The 18,870-nt window shown below is 43.1% G+C and overlaps 1 protein-coding gene across 1 annotated transcript in view; it reads right to left on the minus strand.

The window, feature by feature from the left end:
- LOC137652522 (PAX-interacting protein 1-like) overlaps positions 1 to 18,870 on the minus strand; it is a 58,428-nt gene that overhangs the window by 11,444 nt on the left and 28,114 nt on the right. Inside the window, exons 10-16 of the mRNA XM_068385978.1 lie at positions 12,502 to 12,686; positions 8,982 to 9,131; positions 8,622 to 8,803; positions 5,997 to 6,095; positions 3,973 to 4,217; positions 2,020 to 2,194; positions 763 to 863 (exon numbers count right to left, since the gene is read on the minus strand). Of these exons, the coding sequence (XP_068242079.1) occupies positions 763 to 863; positions 2,020 to 2,194; positions 3,973 to 4,217; positions 5,997 to 6,095; positions 8,622 to 8,803; positions 8,982 to 9,131; positions 12,502 to 12,686 (1,137 nt within the window). The remainder of the gene's footprint in view (positions 1 to 762; positions 864 to 2,019; positions 2,195 to 3,972; positions 4,218 to 5,996; positions 6,096 to 8,621; positions 8,804 to 8,981; positions 9,132 to 12,501; positions 12,687 to 18,870) is intronic.

An 18,870-nucleotide genomic window follows, 5' to 3' on the forward strand; every position in this document is an offset into this window, starting at 1 on the left:
GGTAGCGGGCTCTATTTCTTTGTTAAAGGCACGTATTGTTTGAAACAAAAGAAAATAAGAAAATACTAAAATTCTAAGTTCTATAGGTATGTGTTGATTAAACTTGGCTTTTTAAAAAGAAGACCCAATATGAACATTAGGGGTGATCCACAGAAATAATTTATACAGCACTAATATGTTAGTATGAGTTTTTGGCAAGCATAATAATGAACTGAGTTTTATGGTATATATCACATGGATGAGTATATCCTTCTTCCTCACCCAAGGAGTTACTGCACTGTATTTGTTCAGCAGCCACTTTCCTCTTGGTACGGGTAGGAGAGACTCTTTCGCTATGGTAAGCAGTTCTAGGAGAAGGGCACTCAAAAATCAAACCATTGTTCTCTAATCGTAGGTAGTGCCACAACCTCTGTCCCATGGTCTTCCACTATCTTGGGTTAGAGTTTTCTTGCTTGTGGGTACACTAGGGCTCACTATTCTATCTTATTTCTATTGCTCTTGTTTTTTTAAAGTTTTTAGTTTATATAGGAGATATTTATTCTAATGTTGTTACTCTTCTTAAAATATTTCATTTTTCCTTGTTTCCTTTCCTCACTGGGCTATTTTCCCTGTTGGGGCCCCTGGGCTTATAGCATCATGCTTTTCCAACTAGGGTTGTAGCTTAGCAGGTACTGTAATAATAATAATAATAAAATCCTGACAAACTATAAAAAAAGATTTGAATTTAGTAGTTATATAAAACAAAGGCATCGGATCACTTACCGACAACAGACGTCTTCTTTGTGGCTTCGTAAGAGTTTCTCTTAAACTAAACTGGAAAACTTTCTCGTACTCCGGCATGCTCATTATATAATCGTGTTCACCTATGGAAAAAGGCATTAAAGACAACCTTTAACATTGATAAATACAATTAAATTCTATAAATACACTACTGTATTGTTAAGTGGCCCCTCAACTTTTCCAATTGTAAAGTAAGAATATTTGATTGGTACCATAAACCTAACTCAAGAGTATTTGCTATACTAGGAAATTCAAGATATGAAGGGAATGTCATATGGAATAGAAGCTTAACTCTAATCTCTGGAATCTAAAGAGTCATGTACAACAAAGGGATTTCGACGAAGGAAAAATCTATTTCCGGGCGAGGGACCTGTGTCGCCCAGTGAAATGCTCCTTGTAGCACCATTTCTAAGGTATAAATACTGCTAAATATACCAGAGACAAAAGTTGCATGGAATGCCAGGAATAAACCCAGCTTGCTCACTCTTCTAGTGTCGGTATAGTAACTGGGGCGTGTTAGAACCATTATCATAGGTCCCTTACCAATCAGTCCTCTCCTTTTTCAATATCCCCCGATACTACGAGGTGCCGTTCTACATCCAACTACTGCCCGCTACTACGACTACCCCCGCTTCTTCCCACATTCCTTTTCTAGCACCAGTGATATCCAGACACGTTTGTTTTCATAGCTTTTGTGTTTCCCTGTTTTCAAGATGTCAGACGTTTTGGGGATCCCTACTCCCAAGTTAAGTATTGTAATTATCTGTTTTGAATTTGTAACAAAACATTATAAAAAATTGAATAAAATCAATGAATAAAAATTCTATGAACAATTGAAGTTTTTATAGTTTATATGTGAAGAATCTAATTTAAGTGTGTTACTGCTCTCGAGATATTTTATTTTGATTGTTTATTTATTACTTGTAGTTTATTTATTTCCTTGTTTCTTATCCTCACTGGGCTACTTTTTCCTGTTGGAGGCCTTGGGCTTATAGCATCTCGCTTTTCCAAGTAGGGTTGTAGACTAGCTTGTAATAATAAAAATAATAATAATAATAATAATAATAATAATAATAATAATAATAATATACAGTACACAGCATACATATAAGATTTCAGTAAAAGCAAACTAACTAACACTTCTGAAATGCCACATCACCAAAGTCCAAAAAAACATTGAAGTTATATTACGCAAGGATCATACAAATATCAACGTACGCTAAAAATTCTAATACTTACGCAAAAACCTCGCTTCACTATGAGAATCTATTATCCACTGCAAAGATACTACGTACTGACAGCATGATATCGCACACATGAACTTGACAGTACGCTGGGCGCTGGCTCCTCCCATTACAAGATGAGTGGCTTCAACACTTGTGCGGGCAAGGTAACCACCCAACTCTAGCACTAGCTGCAATATGAAATAAATCAAATAACAGAGGTTACTTTCCAGGGTTAAGAATTATGGTTATTTAAAAACATTATACTAAAAATGTGACGCAGTTCCGGTAGGCCCTGCTGCTTCCTCCGATGCCTTAGATGACAGCGGAGGTAGCAGCAGTAGGGGATTCAGCATTATGAAGCTTCATCTGTGGTGGATAATGTGGGAGGGTGGGCTGTGGCACCCAAGCAGTACCAGCTGAACTCGGTTGAGTCCCTTGTTAGGCTGGGAGGAACGTAGAGAGTAGAGGTCCCCTTTTTGTTTTTGTTTCTTTGTTGATGTCGGCTACCCCCCAAAATTGGGGGAAGTGCCTTAGTATATGTATGTATGTATACTAAAAAACTAGTCCACTTATAAATATGAAACAATATTTTTGACATTTCACACAATACCAAACCAGCATATATATACTTCATCACATACATACATATACTAAGGCACTTCCCCCAATTTTGGGGGGGTGGTCGACATCAAACAAATGAAACAAAAAAAGGGGACGTCTCCTCTCTACGTTCCTCCCATACTTCACATGTTCCAGAAAAAGAAACAGTTTCATTTTAAACTTGAAAAGGTATCTTTGGATACCAACATCGACTACATTAAGCTCTGTAGGGATAAGGGTATATATTTTGCCTGTACATCTGAGATAGCAGCAGTAGGGGATTCAGCATTATGAAGCTTCATCTGTGGTGGATAATGTGGGAGGGTGGGCTGTGGCACCCTAGCAGTACCAGCTGAACTCGGTTGAGTCCCTTGTAAGGCTGGAGGAACGTAGAGAGTAGAGGTCCCCTTTTTTGTTTTTGTTTCATTTGTTGATGTCGGCTACCCCCCAAAATTGGGGGAAGTGCCTTGGTATATGTATGTATGTATACTAAAAAACTAGTCCACTTATAAATATGAAACAATATTTTTGACATTTCACATCATACCAAACCAGCATATAACATATACTTCATCACATACATATATATAACAAGGCACTTCCCCCAAATTTTGGGGGGTGGCCGACATCAAACAAATGAAACAAAAAAAGGGGACGTCTCCTTTCTACGTTCCTCCCATACTTCATATGTTCCGGAAAAAGAAACAGTTTCATTTTAAACTTGAAAAGGTATCTTTGGATACCAACATCGACTACATTAAGCTCTGTAGGGGTAATATTCCCTTATATTCTAACATCCAATTGTACTACTTTTTTTACCAGAAAACTTATTAGGTAATGTCTTTTTCATAAACAATAGAATAAGACAAGGTAATATTCCAGTAGAGTCCCACCCAGCCTTCACCACATGCTACAGTCTATTTCTTTTAGCGATGCAGATTTGCACCAACTCGCAGCGGTGCCCTTTTAGCTCGGAAAAGTTTCCTGATCGCTGATTGGCTAGAATGATCTCGTCCAACCAATCAGCGATCAGGAAACTTTTCCGAGCTAAAAGGGCACCGCTGCGAGTTGGTGCAAATCTGCATCGCTAAAAGAAATAGACTATAGTATATAGGAGGTTGATGTTTTTCTTTTTTTGCGAGTGAAGCGAGCACACGGCACAGCAAAAACCATTAAACTCTATTGAAATATTACCGAAATCTGATGGTTTTTGCTCGAGAAAAAGCAAAAAAAAAAAAAAGCATCAAATTCCTATGTACTGGCAAGCAGTAATGGCGCTGGGTCAGACTCCACCGAAATATTACCTAAGACAATGTTACTCAACGCTGAAATTGTAAAGTGATTTCCCTGATAAACTATAACTTACCCTTTCCACATCTTCTTTATTCTTTATGGATGACAATAGGATTCGAGGACGCTGTTGCTCGGGAGGCAATTCTTTATTGATAATTGTCAGCTGACCTCTAAATCCGCCTGCAGTTCCCTGTGGGACACCGTTTGGAGGATTCTGTCCTAGACTGGGAGGTCCTTGAGAGGACTGAAGGTGAGGTGGAGGACCAAGATGTGGGGCAACTGGCGGCTCAAGACGGCTCCGTTTGTTTTCTTGATCGCCTGTACACACGAGGGATACAATACAATTCTTATCTTTAATTCAAACTTTAAATCAATGTTTACACTCAATGTTGATTACAGTACTTACTAATGATGAACATGATTTTAATTAACCGTTCAGGTTTTGAATGCCCGTGAAAGATAAGAAAATTAAGTTGAGTTAGAGGCGAAAATGGATACAAGATTAACGTACGGAAATATAGCTTTGTTGCCTACTATTCTACCATTTATAAGAAGGCTTACAAGAGATCGTGACTGGCATCCTTTTAAATTATGAGAGCTCATGAGTGACATCCTTTCAAAGAGTAATATGGTGAATTACTTAGAAAATTACGAGAGCTTGTGAGTGACATCCTTTCAAAGAGCAATATGGTGAATTACTTAGAAAATTACGAGAGCTTGTGAGTGACATCCTTTCAAAGAGCAATATGGTGAATTACTTAGAAAATTACGAGAGCTCGTGAGTGACATCCTTTCAAAGAGCAATATGGCGAATTTCTACTTGGAAAATTACGAGAGCTTGTGATCGGCATCCTTTTAAAGATCAATACTGCGAATTACTTAGAAAATTACGGGAGCTCGTGAGTGACATCCTTTCAAAGAGCAATATGGTAAATTACTTAGAAAATTACGAGAGCTTGTGAGTGACATCCTTTCAAAGAGCAATATGGTGAATTACTTAGAAAATTACGAGAGCTTGTGAGTGACATCCTTTTAAAGATCAATATTGCAAATTACTTAGAAAATTACGAGAGCTCGTGAGTGACCTCCTTTCAAAGAGCAATATGGTGAATTATTTAGAAAATTACGAGAGCTCGTGAGTGACATCCTTTCAAAGATCAATATTGCAAATTACTTAGAATATTCCGAGAGCTCGTGAGTGACCTCCTTTCAAAGAGCAATATGGTGAATTACTTAGAAAATTACGAGAGCTTGTGAACAACATCCTTTCAAAGAGCAATATGGTGAATTACTTAGAAAATTACGAGAGCTTGTGAGTGACATCCTTTCAAAGAGCAATATGGTGAATTACTTAGAAAATTACGAGAGCTCGTGAGTGACATCCTTTCAAAGAGCAATATGGCGAATTTCTACTTGGAAAATTACGAGAGCTTGTGATCGGCATCCTTTTAAAGATCAATACTGCGAATTACTTAGAAAATTACGGGAGCTCGTGAGTGACATCCTTTCAAAGAGCAATATGGTAAATTACTTAGAAAATTACGAGAGCTCGTGAGTGACATCCTTTCAAAGAGCAATATGGTGAATTACTTAGAAAATTACGAGAGCTCGTGAGTGACATCCTTTCAAAGAGCAATATGGCGAATTTCTACTTGGAAAATTACGAGAGCTCGTGCGTGACATCCTTTCAAAGAGTAATATTGCAAATTACTTGGAAAATTACGAGAGCTCGTGAGTGACATCCTTTCAAAGAGCAACATGGTGAATTACTTAGAAAATTACGAGAGCTCGTGAGTGACTTCCTTTTAAAGATCAACATTGCGAATTACTTAGAAAAATTACGAGAGCTCGTGAGTGACATCCTTTCAAAGATCAATATTGCGAATTACTTAGAATATTCCGAGAGCTCGTGAGTGACCTCCTTTCAAAGAGCAATATGGTGAATTACTTAGAAAATTACAAGAGCTCGTGAGCGACATCCTTTCAAAGAGCAATATGGTAAATTACTTAGAAAATTACGAGAGCTCGTGTGTGACATCCTTTCAAAGAGCAATATGGTGAATTACTTATAAAATTCAAAATTCACAATGAACTTACCATCTGTTTCCGACCTTCTCTTTCTCAAGGCAATTTCTCTCCCAGCCTTTGCCTTCTCCACGGACTCTTTCGAAACGCTGATGGGATATTTCCACGCATCTGCAAGAAGTTCCCTTTGATCAATAAATAGCATTACAGATCAATCTCAAAACAGAAAATAGCACAACAGCATTGAACATTAAAAAAAATATTCAGTCAAATGCCAAAAATATAAATTCATGTACAGTTTAACCCATTTACCCCCAATGGACGTACTGGTACGTTTCACAAAACTCATCCCTTTACCCCCATGGACGTACCGGTACGTCCTTGCAAAAAACTGTTTTTTTACATTTTTTTTGCATGTTTTTGATAACTTTATGAGAAACTTCAGGCATTTTCCAAAATAATGAGACCAACCTAACCTCTCTATGATGAAAATTAAGGCTGTTAGAGTATTTTAAAAAAAATATATTGCAAAATGCTTGAAAAAAAAAAAAAAACGCCTGGGGGTTAAGGGTTGGAAAGTTCCAAATAGCTTGGGGGTAAAAGGGTTAAAAAAACATTCAGTCAAATGCTAAAAATACAGAAGAACAATTCTGACTAATAAAAGATTGATTGTGGTGGCCTATGTGATAATGTCTCTGACTGGTGATCGCCAGACTAGGGTTCGAATCCCGCTCAAACTTGTTAGTTCCTGTGGCTGCTGCAACCTCACCATCCTTGTGAGCTAATGATGGGGGCTTTGGGGGAGCCTATCTGCTGACCCTCCTTGGTCCTAGCTTGGGTGGAGAGGGGGCTTGAGTGCTGATCATATGTATATATGGTCAGTCTCTAGGGAATTATCCTGCTTGATACAGCATTGTCACTGTCCCTTGCCTCTGCCATTTATGAGCGGCCTTTAAACCTTTAAAGACATTCCTAAACTAATGAACAAGTTGTGTTAGATGAGAGTTTTGGAGGGTGATTATAATCAATTTATTTTAGCGATGCAGATTTGCACCGACTCGCAGCGGTGCCCTTTTAGCTCGGAAAAGTTTCCTGGTCGCTGATTGGTTGGACGAGATAATTCTAACCAATCAGCGATCAGGAAACTTTTCCGAGCTAAAAGGGCACCGCTACGAGTCGGTGCAAATCTGCCTCGATAAAAGAAATGGATAATAGTTTTCACGTCAAAAATAGCGTAGGCATTGAGCATTTTAATTATTTTTCATCACTTTTATACCTGTTTACTCTCATCGCTCTAGGGTACAATTCCACGAATAAGTAGATATTTTCCCCAACTGTTTTCCACTGCTGATTTTACTACTGAGAATAAGCACACCTATTTGCACAGAGTAAATCTCAAAATAAAAATGGTACTGCCTATACTATATCATATGATTTTCTATCATCTAATAGTAAACATTGCGTATATATAGAAATAACATTGAATTTTGCAATGACAGTATTTCAAATTTATGGACACAGGCGTTCATTTCTTTTAAAATTTACAAGCCGAGTGTTCTTGCGTTGAGGTACATATTATCATTATTATTATTATTACTAGCCAAGCTACAACCCTAGTTGGAAAAGCAAGATGCTATAAGCCCAAGGGCTCCAACAGGGAAAAATCAAGGGCCTCATGATTAACACGGTCAAAGGCAGCACTAAAATCAAGGCCAATCATACAAACTTCCTGACCACAATCAAGGGATTTCTGTACAGCATTGGAGATTGTAAGAAGGGCATCACATGCTCCAAGGCCTTTACGAAAACCAAATTGCAAACTAGGGAGTAGATGATTACCTTCAGCAAACCTATTAAGACGTTTTGCCAGAAGACGTTCAAAAACTTTAGATAATATGGGAGTTATGGAAATTGGGCGGTACTGTAATCAGTGGGACTTGAGCTACATTAAGAGATCAAAAGTCACCTTCCAGTTTGTATAAATTTACATTTATACCGACAGGATAAACTTACATTTCTTTGGATATTTATGTGAATTTCAGTTTATTCACCACTTTAGGATAAGAAAATACAAAATGTTTCTGCACTTAAATATGCAGTGCACAACAATCATAACCAGAGGGGCACTCAGTAGAGCATAAACCTCCGCCGCGGCAGCTCAATTATCAACCTTTTACTCGATCTTGACCTTGACTTTTGACCTTAACATGTATTAATTGTCATAGATTTTCATACACTCAAATATGAACCAAGTCTGAAGTCAATCTTTTACTCGATCTTGACCTTGACTTTTGACCTTAACGTGTATTAATTATCATAGATTTTCATACACTCAAATATGAACCAAGTTTGAAGTTAACGTTTAACTCGATCTTGACCTTGACTTTTGACCTTAACATGTATTAATTGTCATAGATTTTCATACACTCAAATATGAACCAAGTCTGAAGAATCTGTGACAATGATGACCAAACTTATGGATGATTACGTGAATTGGACATTATGCCTGACCGTGACCTTCCAAAATTTAATTTCCAGCGTTTTACATAACAGTTAATATTTGCAAGTTTCATTACTCTACGATTAAAATTGTGGCCAGGAAGCTTTTCACAAACAAACACACAAACAGGGGCGAAAACATAACCTCCTTCCAACTTCGTTGGCGGAGGTAAAAAGCAGCTCGAAACAGATACTCACTGAAGAGATGCGATGCTAAAGAAGGATCTATTCGCAATGGATCGTCCAAATAGTGTTGGTAGCGGGTGCCGTGGTACACGAGAGGTGGCGTGTTCTGCCCGAGCAAAACTTCGCTGAGCCACACGCCGTTGACGACGGGGCGCTTCCAGTCCTTTGCCTTTGCCACTTTGGCTCCTTCAAGTCTTGAAGAAAAATTAATCATATTAAAGAAATTACTTTTATTTTGCCAATAAAATAAATATTACATACAAATACAGTACCATAATTTTCACAGAATATATTTTTACAAAATATTAGTTAAGATTACTAAAACTAGTAGAGATGTAAAACACAAGAATGTTCATACTGAAAATCCGTTACCTCTTGCAAACCAAAAGGTTATTGTGTCTTGAAAAGCAGCCAGAGTATTTCGCTCCGACTAGCTGCAACATCAACTTGATTATGGTTCTCTCTTCATTCTCAAATCCACTGACGCTGACAATGAGGTCCTTGCAAGGTTTGTTGTCATTTCTGTAACATTAAACGGAAGAGGATTAAAAACAATGCTCTTAACCCTTTTACCCACAAGCTATTTGGAACTTTCAAACCCTTAACCCCCAGGCATCTTTTTAGCTATTTGGAACTTTCCAACCCTTAACCCCAGCATTTTTTTTTAAGCACATTTTGCTATATATTTTTTTTTTCAAATTGCTCTAACAGCCTTAATTTTCATCATAGAGAGGTCAGGTTGGTTTCACTCTTTTGGAAAATGCCTGGTTTCTCATAAAGTTATCAAAAATATGCAAAAAAAAATGCAATTAACAGTTTTTTTGCAAGGACGTACCGGTACGTCCATGGGGGTAAAGGGATGAGTTTTGTGAAACGTACCAGTACGTCCATTGGAGGTAAAAAGGGTTAAGATAAAAAAGTATGTATTTCAATACAGTATGACGAACATTGCATTTAGATTTCTAATGTATAATATAGTACTTCACTTGTAAAATAAAATTCTAGAAAATTAATTTACATTTTTGTCTGGTTATACAAACCTGAATCCTTTAAAATAAAAAAATTAGTTGAATTTGTTAATGAGATAGTTATTGACAGGAAGGGAGCGAGGAAGAGTAGCCCTTCTCTTAACACCTTCTTGTTGAAAGCTCTTCATTAACCCTTTTACCCCCAAAGGACGTACTGGTATGTTTCACAAAACTCATCCCTTTACCCCCATGGACGTACTGGTACGTCCTTGCAAAAAAATGATATAAAATTTTTTTTTTCTTCATATTTTTGATAATTTTTTGAGAAACTTCAGGCATTTTCCAAGAGAATGAGACCAACCTGACCTCTCTATGAAAAAAATTAAGGCTGTTAGAGCAATTTAAAAAAAAATATACTGCAAAATGTGCTTGAAAAAAAATAACCCCATGGGGGTTAAGGGTTGGAAATTTCCAAAGAGCCTGGGGGTAAAAGGGTTAAGGTGGGAAGTTAAGCTAACAAAAATACACATTACTTTTAAAATTTGTTATTTGTTCCTACATGTGTAAAAACCTTTTGACCTTTAAAATAGGGAGACTCAATGATTGGTGGACCGGATGTCCTCCTAGAACTGAACTGGTACTTGGTTCTCTTTCTTCTGCCTGCTCCTGTACGGAAGCAAAGGAGACAATTCCAGCAACCTCCTATTAGCTTATAAGGATGAAAAGGTCAATAGGACCTGGCCTTTACAAGATAATTGGTTCAAGGTCAAAGAAGGGATCCATTCCCCCAAAGGGAATAGCAGTTCGGAATATTATACTTGCTGTATGATGATCATACAGCAATTTTATTAATATTTATGCCCCCTGTGGCCACAGGAGCATAAAAACAATTAGAATAGCGCCAACGTATCTCTGCGTGTCGTAAGAGGCGACTAAAAGGGACGGGACGAGGGGGCTGGGAACCCCCTCTCCTGTATTTACAATCCTGTGAGATATCATCAAAGAGATGGAGCTGGGGGGAGAGTGACTGCTCCCCGCACTTTTGTTTCTTTTGTTTGATGTCGGCTACCCCCCAAAATTGGGGGAAGTGCCTTGGTATATGTATGTATGTATGAATGATCATTAGATTGGTATATATTCCAGATTCTCCCCCTTATCTCATGAGGTTGGGGGAAATACTTCTCGAGAATTTAAAGAACGGAGATCAGATGTGTGGCTTACCAGCGGCATGTCACATCCAACACGTAACACTTCGACCACCTTGTCCTCAAGAGAGGGGAAACGACTAACCTCTACATACTTACATAGACAAGGAAGTCTTTTGGATACACAACTATTTGAACAGCCACCACAGGACCAAGCACATAGATGTCAAGGGACTTATGGGCATAATACTGTGGGTAAAAAGCCGTGAAGATTGTTTGGCGTTCGCAGTCCACAGCCTTCATTACCTGGATAATAGCGAGGTTCCTCTTAGAGAGTTGGGTGGAGCTTATACCAGTGATTTCAAGAGGCTCAGTCTTAGCTGGTACCTTGACCCTCTTAAGTAGTCAATGCGTACGCTTTATGGATAGTTTCATGAAGTCAGAAAGAAATTGTGTTCCTAGACATTATTTCTTGGTTCTACAAGTTTAAAGGCTGCTCATGAATGACAGAGGCCGGGGACAGTGACTTTGTCCTAGCAAGCAGGACAATGCCCTAGAGACTGACCATACACATATGATCAGTACCCCAGACCCCTCTCCACCCAAGCTACAGCCAGGGAGGGCCACAAAATAGCTGCTGATGACTCAGCAGGTAGACCTATGAGCTCCCCAAAACCACCACTCCTTAGCTCAAAAGAATGGTGAGGTTGCAGACACCTAAGGGACAAACAAGTTTGAGCGGGACTCGAACCCCAATCTGACAATCACGTTACCCATAGGCCACACAACCCAGTGCTAAGTAGATCACTTCATCGGTGACCTCTTGGGCACTGCCAAAACAGACACCAGAGAAGGCTTAGGTCTCTTCTTCCCCTCCGTAGCATATGCCTGCTACTGAAAAGGAGGCCAACAATCCCTTTCTGCAAAAAGAGATAAAAAGTTTTGGCAAGAGCACAACAGCATGCCTGTAGTGGTGGCAAAAGTGATGTGGACGAGTGTATGTGTGTGCGTGTGTATGTGCAAGCAAGAACAATTATAGACAATCAGTTTAGATGTACACTAAAACTCGAAGAAGAAGGCACCGAGAACAACTTATAACTATGACGTAATGCCAGCCAAAGGCAGAGTAATTGCCAAAGAATGTGAAGAATGTTGTCATCTTCTCAAGGGTCTCCGTGTCATGGGAAATATTCTTGAGGAAAATTAAGAATTATAGCAAGGACAAGTGTTAAATAGAACAGAGGTTAAAAAGGGAATATTTTGAAAGGTTTAATGCTGTTCCAGCGCTGCTGAACACGTTTCCCTTACATAAGGGACAAACGCGTGTATACGAGTAAGAACAATTAACCCTTTTACCCCAGGCTCTTTGGAAATTTCCAACCCTTAACCCCCAGGGGGTTATTTTTTTCCCAGCACATTTTGCAGTATATTCTTTTAAATTGCTCTAACAGCCTTAATTTTTGTCATAGAGGGGTCAGGTTGGTCTCATTCTCTTGGAAAATGCCTGAATTTTTTCAAAAAATTATCGTAAATATGAAAAAGAAAATTTTATAGCATTTTTTTGCAAGGACGTACCGGTACGTCCATGGGGGTTAAGGGATGGGTTTTGTGAAACGTACCAGTACGTCCTTTGGGGGTAAAAGGGTTAAAAGTTATGTATTTAGATAAAGATAATGTACAAATATTGATGTCTACTTTAATCATTGAGAAATATGCATTTTGAGCTGGGATTGCAATACACTAGAGTGATATCTTATAAATAAAATTTCCAGGACATACCCAAACGGTGTCGGAAGATGTATAGCTTGCCATGGAGGTGCCATTTTCCCTCTGAGTAGCACATCGTTCAGCCAAAACACCGTGATGCAACGCTTGTTTTCTCTCACAGCTTGCATGAAGACAGGCGACTTCTGGTGCTTGCATAATAAATGGGTTACCTTGGCTGAATCATACAGAGGGACCACCTGCAAAAAAGAAAAATACTTTTCAAACTTAAGGCGAAAGTTTTTACGCCGAACAGGTCGACATGAGTCTCTTTTCGTAGTTTATAGATGACACATCTATTTTAATGTTGTTTACGGATCTTATGATATTTTATATTGTCCAATCATTACTTCTCATATAGTTCATTTCCTTTCCTCACTGGGCTAATTTCCTTGTTGGAACCCTTAAGTTTATAGCATTTTACTTTTCCAACCAGGGTTGTAATAATAATATACATCATAAATCATTTGTAAACACAGTCCCCTTATTCCCCCCCCCAAAAAAAAAAAAAAAAAAATTGAAGAGATATAAAAATAAATCATGCATAAACACAGTCCCCTTATATATATATATATATAAAAAAAAAAAAAAAAAAAAAAAAAAAAAAAAAAAAAAAAAAAAAAAAAAAAAAATTGAAGATATAATATTTAATAACATAATATCAGGTTTAAAATTAAAAAAAATTCAAGACTCTCTTTCCTTTTAAGAGAATGAAAATGACAAATTCGAAGATAATTTGTATTTTTCCTAACCATACAAACCTTAGCTATTTACAAAGGGTATTACTTTTAGCGTAGCTGAAATGGCGAGCCATTAGAATTTAACGAGGGTGTATTACCCCCGCGCTAGTTAGCGGGGGGGGTAGGGGAGTGGTAGCTAGCTACCCCTCCTCCCCCTCACACACAGGTGAATACTCACTTTCACTTAGAGGTAGGACTTGTCTTGGGGGACAGGGCTGGCGGGCAAATATGTGTAAATAGCTAAGGTTTGTATGGTTAGGAAAAATACAAATTATCTTCGAATTTGTCATTTGTTCCGTAACCGAAATACAAACCACGCTATTTACAAAGGGTGACTTATCCCTTAGGAAGGGTGGAAAGTCCCCAGCCATACTGGCTTTGGCTTTACCCGGGGACTCAGAATCCGAGTGAGTCGCACTCGAGAAAAGGAGTCCCTGCACCTCACAAGTTCCTTGCACCGCAAGGAACCATGTGGCCTACGTAAGCTTGTGTGTGAAGGAAGAAGTGTGACCCGTCTTAGGCAGTTGACCTGGAGTTCCAGAAGGAACTCTGGGTTAAGACGTTCCCAATACCACCTCGTCAGGGTATGGGGGACGCGACAGTATTGACTCAATACTCGGAACACAAGGAAGCATGGTTTACCTGCAGAGGTTCGAGGTCAGCTATGCAGAGACCAGGATGCTGCTTCCCCGTAGAGGGGATGATGAAGAAAGAAGTAAGGGCCAGACATACTTCTTTCGTTCATGCAGACTAAAACCTGATAACAATGCCCTCAACCTTCTGCTACCTGTCCAAAAAGGAGCCTGAGGTTAGACCAGCTGTTGTGTAGCCACCACAGAGCGATAGAAAACGTATCGAGACTCCTGTGGGTCACGCCCTGCAGGAAGCGGGCTGCGAAGGTCATCAGACGCTTCCAGACTCCAGCTTGTAGCACCTGCGTCACAGAGTAGTATTACTCGAAGGCGAGGGACGTTGCGATGTATCCAACATCGTGCTGTAGGGCGACGTGACGGGGGAGGGTCTGAAGACAGGTCGAGATGAATGTCCTTGAGTCCGGGCTGAAGAGGTATACTGGTGACTCTCCCCCCATGTCCTCCTTGTGTTCCCAAATCGGCTGCAACTGAGGCCAAACTGCAGCTGTTCCCAGCGCTAACCTCTCGATTCCTGTACTGGCAAGAAAGAGAAGGTCTTGGGACATCAGACACAGAATGGAGACTCAAAATCTTGAATGAATCGGACCGAAGGGTCGGGACCCTCAGATTCTGAGTCTAGCCAACAACTCAGGAGCGAGCCTGAATGTTGCCTTCCCCTCTTCCTTAGAAAGGGGGGGAGTAGTAAGAGACCAAGAAGATTGCTCACACACTGGCCGTGGCCAGAGTGAGCAGAAGACCCAGGGCGGAATACAATCCGAGGCCTGTCGTAAAAGGGTCTTGAGAAGATCTCTTAAAGGACTAAAAGTCCGAGCCATGCTCCAAGTTGGAGGTCTTCCTCCGACTAGGGCAGGGACGATCGTAGCTTTGCATGAGCGAGGATAGATCCAGCGGGCAGGAAAAAGTTATTCCTTTAAGCCTGAAGGTCAGGGAAAGGCTGAGCGACAGGCTTCATTGCCAAGAGCGGAAAGGAGTTTCCTCCCGCCGAAAGGCAATAAGACCGTTATTGCTGGAGAAGAGGCCTCACGGGAAGAAGTATATCTCCCACGGCACCAACCACCTTAGACTCTTCACTTTGCCTGGGAGACCCCTGTGGATGACTATCGCAGATGACGCGACCTCCGTACCGCGACTGTAGCGGGTTGTCTCTTCTAGAGGAGGAAGCGTAGTGTCTCCAGGCATGAAGCCGAAGCGACGCCCCGGTTCGGGAGAGATGTCGCAGTGTGGTTGCTTGAGTAGTCTGCGCCGTGGGAGAAGCTCTCCCGGGAGTTCCGTCAGGGGAAGCAGAGGGTCCAGAAACCGTTCTGCACATAGTCCCAGTGGAGCTCTCCCATTGAAAGGTTGACAGACAACCTGGTTTTGTTGAGACCCATTGTCCGCAGACAAAAAGGAGGGAAGACGCAGGCGTCGAAGTTGTCCCACCATCACCGGAATGCATCTTGCCAGAGTCTCGGGGTCTGAGACTGGGGGGAAAACTAGCGGAAGCTTGAGGTTCCAAGCTGTCGCGATCAGGTCCCCCAGACCAGCACTTGCTGGTTACCCAAGGTCAAAGACCCCTAGGTACACTCTCTCTATGAGGCTCTGCTCGGATAGTCTGAGAGAAACATTCCTCTGCCTGGAATGAGAGAGCCGATGGTGGAATTGAGAGAATCTCAATCATCCCGATATCTCTACTGCAAGATGTGAAGGTGTGAAAATGCGTCCCCTGCTGGTTAGCATGAAGTCGACACGCAACGGGGCGACTTGGCAGGAGCGGTAGGATCTGAAGAGGGGCCAGACTAAGGCCCTTAAGCCTGCCTGAATGATGGAGAGGTATCCTTCAGGTCTTGACCATAGGCCTGGACCGGAACATGCCCCCCCCCCCTTTCCTTTGACGAGTCCGAGAACCGCATCAAGAATGTGGGGAAAGGACGAGAATATCCACTACCATCAAGAGGCTCCATAGGTCAACACCCATTGCAGGTTTAATAGTTCCGCTGGTCCCATAGGGCCAGGGAGTCCGGTTAAACATTGCCTGAAGCCACCGGAACTTGGATCGCCCCACATGGAACTTATCCTGAGGCGACCGTTCGGACTATAAACGGGTCAATGAGGAAAGAAGAACTAGGAAACGTTCCAAGGTAGGGCTGAAAACTCTGCTTGACTGAGAACAGGTACTGCGACTCTCCTCAGTCTTGCCACGGTGAACCGAAAGGAAGGCTCGGAGGATGTGGTAACAGAATCTGGCGTCCCCAGGTGGTCACCCATCCAAGTACCGACGTTGCTTAACCTCGCTGGACGGACGAGAAGCGGGGTTTCCAACGTGGTAAGGCGGTTGACTCAATATCATGGCCAGATACTCCAGATGTTGAGGCAGAGGAAGAGAAGGCTCCAAGCAAAATACCATGAGCCCACACTCATGGTCAGCATTCGGAAGCTTTTCCCGGCGCTGAATCAGGTCGAAACCCGAGCCTACCGGAGTTGACCAGCCCTCCAAACAGCAGAGGAGGCGGAAGTCTGCACCTGAGCGGCCAAGAGGAAGGCAGGGAGAGTTCTCTGGGGAAACAAACCTGCTATGCCACGGCGGGATAGCCACACTGCATCATAAGCAGGAATACTTGCAGTTTAGGCTGAATTCGACGAGCACCCTGGAAGATGGATGGAATGGAAACTGAAAGTACCCGTCCTTCCGATCCAGGGTTAAAGGAGTCCTGTCGCCTCGTTACCAGTCTGATCGATTCTGCTGGTCTACGCTGGCCGAAGTTTGTTCGACAAACTTGATCAGGGCTGAGAGGTCGACTATGGACGTCCCCTCTCAGATCCTTCCTTACAAGAAAGGATCGACTGAGGGGGCCGGGGGTGAAGCCGTCGATGATCCTAAGGAAGACCTTCGCCTAAGGTATGGATCATTCTGCCCAACCGGGCAACTCTGCTGATGCTATGGCATAGAGGTTCAGAGACACTGAATTCGCTGACAGAGACGGCAGGCGCGATATCCTTGGCTACTCACAGAGATTGTGCGGGAATGGGCATCGGGAAGCTGTCATTCGGATGAGTAACCTTAAGCATCCTCCCAGCGAAAAAACCTGCAATCCTAGAGTTCGTGAACTCCTTTTAGGACTATGCCCCCCCGGGGGAGTCTCCCGTGCCATCTGTTCCTGACAGGAGGAAACTGCAATTGGACACCTTGTCCCAGTTGTCGTAGCCGATAACTTAGGCCGACGTGGTTGAAAGAAAAGGGAGCTGGAGCCCTGCAGAGTCTGGAAGAAAGCGCCTTGGAGGAGTGAAACCGGAAGTCGATTTACTCCGCACAGCAGATGTTTAAGTCTCTGTCCTTGGGCAAAGACAAAACTCTTCTCAAGGATGGAAGGGTGTCTGAGGTCGTTGACCTCCACAGATGAGACACCCGAAGGAAGCCTTCAGTCAGTGCGTCCAGATGGTACAACATCGAGCTTGTCCGCAAGTAGATACTTAACGACGAAAGGCCAAGGTGCCTGAGCTCGAGAGGAGGAAAGTACCCTTGATCTTCCTGTAGCTTCCTTGAACCAAACCTCGGGCCGTAACCGAGGAGGGAAAGAACCTGGTAAGCTCCCAGAGGAAGAGGTAAGCAGTCACCCCTTGTCCGATGGAGAAATCTTCAACGGAAAGCCCCCCCGCCAAAAATCCTTCCAGGGCGGGAGAAGGAGAGAGTACTCGTGCAGGAGAGGGGACCCTCGAGACCGACCTCTTGGGAACCAACTTCGCCCTGGGGGAAGTCACCACGAAGTCCACTCCTCTCTTTCTCTTCAGCGTAGGAGAGACAGCCGCTGGTTTGTTACCCTGGCCGGTGAGTGCTGGTTTCATAAACCTCATTAACGCCCGTGCCAGCGGATCAAACCATGTCTGCTGCTCCAAGGACACAGAGTCCGAAATCCTCGCTAAGGTGAAAGGGATCGGGCGATCCTTTGGAGAGGACACGACGGTTCCTGCCTAAAAAGAAGGTGGGAAGAATGCTGTACTGACCTGTCTTCGTCCTGCACTACCAACCTGTGCTTGGATGGAGGTGATCCCGAGTGCCGCCTAGGAGCACGCGTCCCTGCTGCTACCACCGGCTGTGGAATTCGCCGCGAACTATGGTCGCGCGAGGGCGAACGGTCGCGCAAAGGCGAATGGTCGCGCGGGCGCACAGGCGAGTGGTCGCGCGGGCGCGCAGGCGAGCGGTCGTGAGGGCGCGCAGGCGAGCGGTCGCGAGGGCGCGCAGGCGAGCGATCGCGCGGGCGCGCAGGCTAGCGATCGCGCGGGCGCGCAGGCGAGCGATCGCGCGGGCGCGCAGGCGAATGGGCGTGACGGCGAGGGATCGTGCTGCCGCGTAGGTGAAGAAGATCGCTGGCGGTAAGCGATGGCGAGCAGCATGTGTAGGTGAATGATCGCGTGATAGGGTGCGATGGTGATCAGCATCCGCAAGAGGGCGATCGTTCAGGGTTGTGCGATGAGGAGCAGCATGCGAAGCGGGCAATCGTTCAGGGTTGTGCGATGGCGAGCAGCATGCGCAGGTGAATGATCGCGTGAAAGGGTGCGATGGTGATCAGCATCCGCAAGAGGGCGATCGTTCAGGGTTGTGCGATGAGGAGCAGCATGCGAAGCGGGCAATCGTTCAGGGTTGTGCGATGGCGAGCAGCATGCGCAGGTGAATGATCGCGTGAAAGGGTGCGATGGTGATCAGCATCCGCAAGAGGGCGATCGTTCAGGGTTGTGCGATGAGGAGCAGCATGCGAAGCGGGCAATCGTTCAGGGTTGTGCGATGGCGATCAGCATCCGCAGTTGAGGGTCGCGCGATGGCGATCAGCATCCGCAGTTGAGGGTCGCGCGATGGCGATCAGCATCCGCAGTTGAGGGTCGCGCGATGGCGATCAGCATCCGCAGTTGAGGGTCGCGCGATGGCGATCAGCATCCGCAGTTGAGGGTCGCGCGATGGCGATCAGCATCCGCAGTTGAGGGTCGCGCGATGGCGATCAGCATCCGCAGTTGAGGGTCGC

This window comes from Palaemon carinicauda, chromosome 13 (assembly GCF_036898095.1).
Source record: "Palaemon carinicauda isolate YSFRI2023 chromosome 13, ASM3689809v2, whole genome shotgun sequence".
Classification (NCBI taxonomy): domain Eukaryota; kingdom Metazoa; phylum Arthropoda; class Malacostraca; order Decapoda; family Palaemonidae; genus Palaemon; species Palaemon carinicauda.